General features: G+C 35.1%; 1 protein-coding gene across 1 annotated transcript; it reads left to right on the top strand.

Moving 5' to 3' along the window:
- The first annotated feature begins 226 nt into the window (after positions 1 to 226).
- ND-18 (NADH:ubiquinone oxidoreductase subunit 18) lies at positions 227 to 10,574 on the top strand. Its single transcript, XM_067086340.1, has 5 exons — positions 227 to 531; positions 3,729 to 3,876; positions 7,830 to 7,942; positions 9,635 to 9,722; positions 10,162 to 10,574. The coding sequence occupies exons 1-5, from the start codon at positions 467 to 469 to the stop codon at positions 10,312 to 10,314; spliced, it is 567 nt and encodes a 188-aa protein (XP_066942441.1). The 5' UTR covers positions 227 to 466; the 3' UTR covers positions 10,315 to 10,574.
- Positions 10,575 to 10,821: the final 247 nt, after the last annotated feature.

Genomic DNA, 10,821 nt, shown 5'->3' with positions numbered 1-10,821 from the left:
TGTTATCAGGGAAATAATCGCTCTCCTTAGTGAGCAACTTTAGCTGCAATTCTCACAGGATGTGGTAACATTTTCCAAACTAATAAGGAAAAGTACCACATTTAAATAATGTGATAACTATGATTTACAAAGGTGTTCATGATACACATATTAAAAGATTATCAGCTTTTGCTTTCCAATTTTGCTTGATGTCAAGGAAACCTGTGAAGATCACGGTGTATCTGGTAACACTGTTAAGAACAAGGAGTGTAGTTAAACGTTAATATATCTCGATTAGAATTGTTAATTAATTCATAAAACTAAGATTTATATATCAGATTGGTCATTGATTAACCACTGAGAAATAATATCGCTCTGGTAACAAAACTAGATTTTGCATATTATCAGAGAAGTTGAGCAAGTTTTAGTGAGGTCTGAAACTGAATGTCGGTCTGGTAACATTGTTTGATCAAAATATTAGAGAAAAATGGCTCTCCGGTTAGGTACAGCTGCGCTTTGCTCGCAGTTTTCTCGTATTACTTTACGTCAGGGGTAAGTTTTCAATATCTTAATCTTACAGTAAAGTTTTCCATTTACTATGCGTTATTCTTATTAAGTAGAACCTTATCTTAAAGTAAATATAAGCTGAAATAGGCTTAACTTTGCTGACGGAAGGTCAGCTTAGGCTAGTTCCATCATAATCCGGTCACTTTTATGATGATAATTTAAGAATATTATTCAAAAAGGTTTAAACAATCCTCAAGTCTTTGGAGTGTATCTTGGTTTTAGTGGTACGAGGTTGTCAACGAGCAAAAAATATGTGCTGGCATGGGGCCAACTTACGCTAGTCTAGCCTGGGCCACTACCAGCAACAATAGGCTAGTAATAACGTAACAGTCCTAGGCTAAGCTTTTGCTAGCCGAATTACATTGCATTAGGACGGGAGGAAATGCAGAGTGAGGGAGCAGGGCTTCTGTAGTAGGGATTTCAAAGGAAATAGGCCACGACCTAACCAGACTTAGGCTAGGCTACCTTAATCCAACCTAAACTCAGACACCATGGCCTAACCTGGCCAGGGGCACTTTACCCCCCTAAGTAATTCGTGACCCCATCCTCTGCAATCTACCCTTCCTTAACTGAAGTGGTGGCTTGCAGAACGACGGGACTACCTCTGAACAGAAGCTAAGTCCAGTGTCTCCAATGTCTAGCCTAGTGTTACTTGGAGGAGTCCAGAAGGGGTGAAGCCCCACCGGCCAGTTTGGGTCATGGCTCCCTAAGTAAGGTTAGGAAGGTAAGGTCTGGTTAGGTCAGGACATGGCATTCTAGGAAAGGTTAGGTTTGTCTACGTCTGCGGAACCTGTTCCATTTGTTTTACACTTGCTGCATAAAGTAGACATTTAAGAGGGAAGACGGCCTACCCAGACCTAGGATATGTTTACTGAACTTCACCAAGGGTCTCATGCCCTTACCTGGTCAGCATTCGGGTCGTTTCGGCAGTAAGTCATTTAGGCCATAAGCACGTTTACGTGCAAAATGGGCGCCGTGTTTAGTACCAGCCCCTTGGGGATGTACGTAAAACATGAAATAATAATGGTAAGTACCATAAACATAACGGTAAATACCATAAACATAACGTCTTACATTGTTTTGGATGTTACGGCCTAAAGTGACTTACAGCTGAAACGACCAGGACCGCCTGGTCAGGAGGGCTTTGGGTAAATTTTGTTTTACTGTAAATCCTGTCATCAGACAGACAAAATAATATTTATGCCTATTGAGGGTGTTAGTCAGGTTTTTAAGACTTTTTTCAGTAAATTTTTGCCTTTAATACCGTATCCTCCTCATGAACGCTGAGTTTAGTACCATCTCCCTAGGAATGAATCATGGGTAAATGTAAAGGAGAAGGCTGCACAAAGATATTGTTTATTAATGCAATTCCTTTACTGGAGAATATAGAAAAGTGTGTATATAATACAGTACAGGTGAGATAATAGAAATTTACCAAGATAATTGGAAATTTATCATCTGTTGTTTATATTTTTGCTCTTATCCCCAAAGGGATAGTAGTAAACTTGGTGCCCAGTAGAGCTTCCGCTCAGGGATGAAAGTAAAAAGATAAAAAAAAAAAAAGATGGTAAGTTTCTCATTATCACAGTAAATTTTTCAAATTATCTCACCTGTACTCTGTTATATATACCATTTTCTATAATGTATAGTAAAAATTCTACATTAGTAAACGTTATCTTCTTGCAGCCTTCTCCTTTACATTTACCAAATCTTAAAGTATAAAACAAGGGAAATATCACAGTAACAGTAAATCTGTGGTAGATTTTAGTGCTGTATGATTTTTGTATTAATCTATACATATTAAGGAGGCTTAAGAGCACAGCATAAACACCCCAATATCAAGTTTTCGTATTGAGGTTAAAAAGACTAATTTTTTAGTAAAATCTTTGCACATCATAGCCTAATATAGGCTAACCTAGCTTGATACCCAATATGGGGTGGCTGCCATTTTCACTCCCTGTCCTGTCAAGCATGTGTAAGCTACGCTAAATGTATACAGCATGCTAGCCAGATTGGCTCAACCACATACTTTAAGGCCCTATCATGTACATTTCACATTTAAGTATCCAATTATTCTGTGGTAACTTTACTTCTTGTATTTATTAGCATAATAATAAACTAATTCAAATTGGACACACCAACATGAGGCACCCTGGACAATACTGACAGTGATGAGTATGACAAGTCGATTGAGTCAGCTAGGCTATTTACACGACATATTCAAGTTTAGGTACATAGATTTGTATTAAGAGCATATTTAGAAAAGTGAACAAGAGTCCTCCCAAATTGTATTTAGGGTTTTATAACCTAGAATGTATTGTATCTTGAGGAAATATTATTTTCAACAAAAAACATGCATGCACGCACAATGAACGGCCAAACATCATTGACAGTTGATGGCAATGCACAGTCGTATGACATCGCCAGGCAAATCGGTGTTTGTTTTGCCATCTCTAGGTAAAATGTGCCTCTCAAGTTTTACAGATCTTACAATCATGGATTCATCATCTTTGTTTTGCTGTTCTCTTGTGGTTTGTGAGATGAGTTTCCAAATAATTCTGAAATAATAATGGTAGGTTAGGTGCTTTTTTTTTTTTAAGATAACTTGATATCCATGTGCAGATGTTAGTGTCCTTACTGTGTAAGAATGGCTTATTTTATGTGTTTTGGTTCTTTCTCGTTGACGGCCAAAAATAATAGTATCGAGTAAGTCTTTAGGTAGGATATGCCACCTTAGGTCAGGTTAGTTGGCTGTATCCTGGTTTTGGTTCTCCCCCACCCAAAAGTCCCAGTTCTTACAATGATCCTCATTACTACTGTGTTAGACGTGGGGTGCTTTAATTTTTTAACCAGAATGGTCAAATCCATGAACATGAATCAGGACGCCAATAAAACTTACAAGAGTCTGTTATTGACCTGGCTCACCTTTTGTGACAGTATAATGACTAAATGAACTACCAGGTTAGTTGCAAATTGCTATCCTTTGATGATGATGGCATTCCTAGTGAATTTCAAGTGCAGAAATACATGTATATAACAGGTTTGTAAATTCTTTTAAGCCTTATATTTTTATTGTATTCTGGAATTATTCACGGGTCCTTAAGGGCTTAGAAGTAATTTTGCTTTGAGTTTTAGACTCATTTTGATTGTATCTTTAACCAGCAGTCATATTTACTTTTCAGGCGTGCTGTGAGTACATCCCTACCCCGCCTTATTGATGACCTCTCGGCAAAGCAAGTAGAACCCTCAGATGCCAAAAAGTCTATGATGACCGTGGAAGAGGCAGAACATGCTAAGGCCATGCAAGGTTACATTACAATTGAAACTCCAGTAAGTGCTTTTGATACTTATAATACAATAACTTCTATACCACTTATTTATTAATTGACATATTGGTGGTTTTGTATTTTCACTTATTGTATATATATCCCCACTTTTTGGTGGGGGTAGGTTTCAGAACCCACTGCGGAAATGCAGAATCCCATCTAAAAACACTTATAACAGCTTACAACTGCCTAATACCCTGTACCCCTTATATTAAAATGCTTATAACTTTTTATTTTAAAATTTCACTGCCTAATTTAGTAGTTCAAACAAAAATATACCCTAAATTATCATACTAAAACAATTTAATATCAATTCAAACAAAAGTACGCACACCCCAAACCATCATCCCAGAACACCCAAAGTCATCTTAGATTAGTACCCTTTTAGAACTATTACTCTTATGTATATACACCCCCTAAAATGCTTATAACAATGATTTACTAATTTTAAAATATTAATATTAACTTAAACACAACAAAATATCTATAAAATGTTTAATACAAATTAAATAAATCTTTAATAATATTAAGTAAACTCTCCTGCAGAACATTTGACAACTATTCAAGTTACCCCTGTATACATAAGCATAACCGTTTTCTTTCGTAGTATTGAAGTTGTCCAATTCTCCTTATTGGTAAAAACAATTAAAATAGTCACTAATTTACCTTTTATTTTTTGTTGAGCAACACTGTTTATACACTATTGAGATTGAAACTGACCTGGGTTACTGGGTATGTCGCCTTCCACGCCACCCCCACGGCATCCGGTGGGGTTGGGTCTCCCGCCAATTATATCAGCATTCCAAACAAAGTTTGAAAATTTATATCTCGGACGTGTCGAATTTTAAGAGATAAAAGCTTTTACAGTGTTTTGGTAAGTATAATGAAACATCATTTTATCATAATGTCATATTTTTTGTTTCATGTTCGTGACTAAATATAGATTTTTATGATAAAAATAATTTACAGTGTACCTATTAAGCTCATTCCAGGTTGGGGCCCAGACTGAGCATAACAGGTGTATGATTCTCTCTCTCTCTCTCTCTCTTTCTCTCTCTCTTTCAGGGTAATGTAAGATGTATTTGAAATTGTATTACTGTAAAGTGTGTTTTTGGATGATAGAGCATATTGTACAATATTTAAAATTTTTGCTAATTATTTTAATTTTATTTTCCAGTCTGCTTTTACTGGAAAATTAAATTAAAATAATTAGCAAATATATTTTAAATATTGTACAATATGTTCTATCATCCAAAAACACTTCAATATCATTTTCAAATATGTCTTACAGTACCCTTAAAGAGAGAGAGAGAGAGAGAGAGAGAGAGAATCAAATCGTACACCTGTTATGATCAGTCTGGGGCCCGACCTGGAATGAACTTAACAAATACACTGTAAATCATAATAAGTGCACTGTAAATCATTTTTATCATAAAAATTAGTATTTAGTCACAAACATAATTTGAAAAAATACAGTAATTAGTGAATAAGTAGTGTTGCTCTACGAAAAAAAAGTGAATTAGTGATAATTTTGGAGATACAGTCCATAGAAAAAACCAGCGAATTGGTGAAAGTTCTCACGGAAAAGTGAAAGATAACATTCCACAAAAATCTGCTGCAAAATGAAGCATGGATAAGCACAAAAATCTGCGACGAAATGAAGCATGGATAAGTGAAGCATGAAAAAGTGGGGTAGCACTGTCTGTATGTGAATTTTTCAATTGTTCATACAACATTCTTGTTTCTTAATGCCTTCTAGAGGTAACTTGAGCATATTGCACTGATAATTCAAGTGTTATGGTAGTGAAATATTTTTGGGCAATTTCTTTGTTGTTTTTATGTAGTACTGTATATCCTTAGTCCAAGCGATGACCGGCAGGGCAGCCGATTGAGACTACAGTCTACCCCAAAGCCAAATCAAAGTCCTTCAAAAGAAGGCATCGTGCATACCCCATACAAATGGGAAAAACAAGCATGTTAAAAGAAGAAGTATTTGCTTTGTCCATTATGTATTGTTATTCATAGTGTTGATAAGTTCATTGCTTGTTTAATTTCAGTCATTTACTGACAGATTTTTATTATAATAATCATGAATTGTTGCATGTTTTTTAAGTAGAAAGAAATCGATAGGGTTTGGTGTTTTTGTCAATACTAATAATATTGATGTGGACAATTTTAGATTGTCATGAAATGTGTATGGTGAGTTAGTTGTGGACAAGATTGAAGAGTAGTGTTTGCTGACACCATATCTCTTTCTCATAATGCAAAGTTGTTTGATAATTAAAACTAGGGAAATGGTAGTCATGCAACAGAATGTGATCCGGGTGGTCATGAAGTTATGGCTGGTTGTAGTCTTGCTTGCTGAATTGTCACAGGTCTGGTGGACAGTTGGAATGATGACCTTTACTGAGGCAACATGTGATGATGAAACAAGTTCTTAATTACATGAGTCATTGGCTTTGGAAATCAGTGGAAGGACTGTCATGCAGCAATTTGATGAGTGGATGATAGGATTGTTTATAAGTTGCATGGTATTTATAACTCCCCAGGTCTCCTAGGCCAATGATGGGAGTAGGTGTAGGATCAGGGACACTAAAAGTTTAATTCCAGTACTTTGAGATGGAGGAGGAGCATTACAGTAACTGACAGATGGCGTTTCTAGCATTACCAACTCTTAGAAGAGACAAGTCAGGTAATTAGTGTGACACTGTTCTAACAAGATGATCATTAGGTGATGATCAGTTAAGATACGAGGTCAGGTTCAGGAGGTGAACAAAGGACAAAGATTTGCAGCATAAGGATAAAAATAGCACATGAGTTTGACACCTAGATGACCATATTCAGACAGGTTAAAATGACCAGTTGCATAACAAGGTTGTGTATGAGTGCCAGCTATTATTATTATTATTATTATTATTATTATTATTATCATTGATATTATTATCATTATTATTAATATTATTATTATTATTATTATTATTATTATTATTATTATTATTATTATTATTATTCAGACAATGAACCCTATTCATATGATGTTAGATGTTAGTGTGTGTGAGATTGTTCAGTGTTATAATCATTGCATAAATCCCATGAACTGTAGTTCTCTGTTTGCTTGATGTGCAGACTGAATTACATAATATTCCCTAAGACCGTAATCCAGGGCAGAAGGAAAGGTGTTCAAAAGATATGACCTCCAATTATAGTACAATATTGCAATGTTCATTAATTACATATGAGAATGACACCATAACTTTTGCAGTGACCTGTATTAGCCTTTGTTGTTCTTGCTTAGCTTGTACCAGCAGTTTTGAGCTTTTTGTCAAAGAGCAGTTTACAGTTTTGTATTGTATGTAAGTAATAAAGTTACTATTTACTTAACACCAGATTGACCTTGTTTGATCATCATTGGCCTAATTTTTTAACCTTTGTTCCAACTCCCCAGTTTCAAGTATAGTACGAAGTCCAGTTTTAGATGGTCATAGTCTACATGGGAGGGTATGGTGTTAAGGCTTTTAACAATTTATCCAACTTTAGTGACAAAATGACCTCATAGGCATTTTGTCTAAATTTTATACAGTATTCCATTCCTTAATTCTGATTATCAAAGGAGTCATGGAACTGGTGCCTGATATGGCCTAATTTTAGCAGAGGTTCTGTAATATGCTAAAAGTTAATTATACTTGAATATCCCCTTTCTTGCCATGCAATTTTAGTTTGTAATTGTAGCATGTAATAGCAAAACTTTTCATTATACAAAACTTACATATGATTGGTCTTTTAATCATGTGATTTAAAAATCTGTGAATTTTCCAAAAATATTTACAGCAATTGAATATTTGAGAAAAATGAGGATGCCAAAATACAATTCCATTGGCTTTAAGGTTGTAATTTTTTTCTGATGTAACACTGTGTTAGCTGTATACATTGTAATGATCAAAATTGTATCTTTTTCAGCTTGATATTACACCAGTTACTGGTGTGCCAGAAGAACATGTAAAGACACGACGTGTTCTTATTAAGAAGCCTACGAAAAATTCTATGCAGTCAGGAACCAACAGTCTTCACAGGCAAGTGTAACCCTAAATACTTTTGCCTGTTAGTGTTACTGTGTTTCTAAGTTGCTTGTTTTTATCAAGTATTCTAGTTTCAGTGCCAGTGATTTTACATGGAATGTTAATGTCTTTTATGGTAGCACTATAATTTCCATGCTTTCAGAATATTTTTCGTCAGAAACCCATTACTTTAATGTAGCTTATGCATCGTGTGAATACGAGTCGTAGTTTGCAGAAGAAAAAGATGATGGTCAAGTGTCTCTAGTAGAGTAGTGGTTAACTGAATCATTTGGTGCGTGGCAACTGGTTAACAGCTCCAGGGATTGCCAGACTTGAAACTTTTCAGGATTAACACTTTACCTGATCTTGTTTTTTTGTACACTCATTCCTTTATTTTAATTTTTCCCCATGTGCTGCTGATAACATAATCACTCTACGGTTTTTACTGAAATCCCTCTTAGTTTTGTGAACAGCAGTTTCATGAGTTTCTGTATGTACTTTCTTTTGCTTTTTTGCCGTGTGATTTATAATTTGTTCAGTAACAGTCTTATTTTATGCTCCATTTTACTATTTGAAATGTAAGTTTTTGTAATACTAGCAAGAACCCATAGAATTAAGGTTTAGTACTCTAGTTACCAACCAGTAATTTTTTCTAACTAATTAAGATGTTTAAAAAATTCCAGGTTTTATTAATAATTATTTGTGAGGTGTTTATTAATTTCTTAGGAAGTGTTCTATGCAAAGTTCACACCATACTTTTTGTCATTTCTGATTTATTGTTTTGTTGTTAATGAACTCGTTAGCATTGCATTTTTCCCATTAAAGTCACCAAACAGTAATCCATCAAGTAGGTCCAATGGGATGCAGAAACTGAAATTCAGTAAAGATTCTTAACTACCCAAAAATTATAGACTAACCTTGAAATTTACTTTGTCTGCCTTTTACAAGCAGCTTTAGTATAAAGTATGAAATAAAATCTTACTAACCCATTGCAAATAGATATCCAGTCACATAAACTTGTTAGAACCCCAATGTGCATACCCAGACCACCTGCCATAGTCCTCCAAGCCATCATTCTTCCATGCTAACCTTGAGAGTGCGAGTGAAGGGTGAAGGGCATCAGCCATTATGAATGGGTTATCATGATGAAGAAGATTATATATAGCATGCAAAGCTATTGATTGTTCCTAATACATCAGTTAATCATGAATAACTTGAATCACAATTTAGGAGTGAAGGCAAGATGAGCAATGAGAAGTGAAAGAATGTGCCAGTTACTTAAGTCTTTTACCCTTCTTTACGTTCCCTCACTTTTTAAACAGTTCCATTCCAAGTCTTGAATCCCTGTACCTCTTGAGGCCATTTATCTTTGGCTCTTTCTCAGCTGGATCAGACTACACTAAGAATGATTCAGTTAACTACAAAATATAGAAAGGACCATAGACATTTGTTTGCCTACCTGAGCCATCTGCACCAGTATCCTATTCCTTTAAAAGTGGATTGTTATGTGTGAGGATCACTTGCAACATATGAATAGGCATTGTTAAAAGTAATGGGATTTTGATAAAATAATTTTTGTTTATGTTTTACAGTAAGAATATGCCTTTTGAAAGTTGTGTAAGTACAGGTACTTTAGATATATATATATATAGTGAATATAATGTGATAATGTTTTTGAATGGAACATAATATCAATTATTTACTTAGGTGGAAGATAACATTTGAGGCACGTGAACGCTGGGAGAATCCCTTAATGGGATGGGCATCTACAGCTGATCCCCTGTCCAATGTTGAGGTTAGTAGTTTTAAAAAGAAATTTCATGTGAAATTAATTAATTTTATTGATATGTTTGTATGGTGACAGTTACTTGATAGTCAATCTTGGGATTGAGGAATTCAGAGCAGGAAAGGTACTCTTTTACACCTTCCTCTACATGTAGTGGTGCCTCTGGTCAAGAACGTTCGTGGCAATGGGAAATAAAAGGTAACTTGAAACTTTGGGATCTTTATAGACATGTGGAGGGCTGCTGAATGACTGACATCGGGATCTTTATAGACATGTGGAGGGCTGCTGAATGACTGACATCGGGATCTTTATAGACATGTGGAGGGCTGCTGAATGACTGACATCGTGTTTTAATTCTGAACAGGGACTAAGTTTCTGGAATTTCATGTATCACAAAATGGCATAAGTAATGGGTTTACACTAAAAATTTTTTAAAATTTTTTTCCAGATTAATTTTGCCACAAGAGAGGAGGCCATTGCATTTTGTGAGAAAAATGGGTGGTTTTGGGAAACAGAAGACCCACCTGTTAAGCCACCTAGAGCAAAAAGTTATGGGGCCAATTTCTCTTGGAATAAGAGAACTAGACGATCTACAAAATAGTTTTATTCTGGGAATCTTAGCGTGAATTTTTATTTTCATTAAGGTATTTGCAAATTTAGGATGACATTTTTTTTTATTTTCCAAAGTTTTCTCTAAAGGTCATATTTATGTTGTTGGAATTATGCTCAGCACACTATACTTGTATTAAAAAAGTGGTACTGAGCTCTTTGGGTTATTTAATGTAAAGAAATATTAAATGCATGGGAAAATATATTCCAATTCTTTATGTACATAAAATATACATAATTTACTCAGAATAAGTCTTTTATTAGTTCCTTATGTAACACCAGGAGCATTACTGGAACTTCCCTAGTTTTATAATATGCTTTGATAGCTAGCTTTCACTCCACTGCAAATGTGACTTTACTAAGGTTACATTTATTCCACCCGATCTCTGGCTAGTCCTCTCAATCGAAATCATAGTTGGTACAAACACCCAGTAAAAGTGCCTCCAAACTTTAGTATAAATGACAGGATGTATCAAACAGTAAATATGGTTACTTAAAG

Source organism: Macrobrachium rosenbergii, chromosome 42 (genome assembly GCF_040412425.1).
Source record: "Macrobrachium rosenbergii isolate ZJJX-2024 chromosome 42, ASM4041242v1, whole genome shotgun sequence".
Lineage (NCBI taxonomy): Eukaryota > Metazoa > Arthropoda > Malacostraca > Decapoda > Palaemonidae > Macrobrachium > Macrobrachium rosenbergii.
The sequence above is the reverse complement of the archived record's forward strand: the minus strand, read 5'-3'. Positions and strand labels throughout refer to the sequence as shown.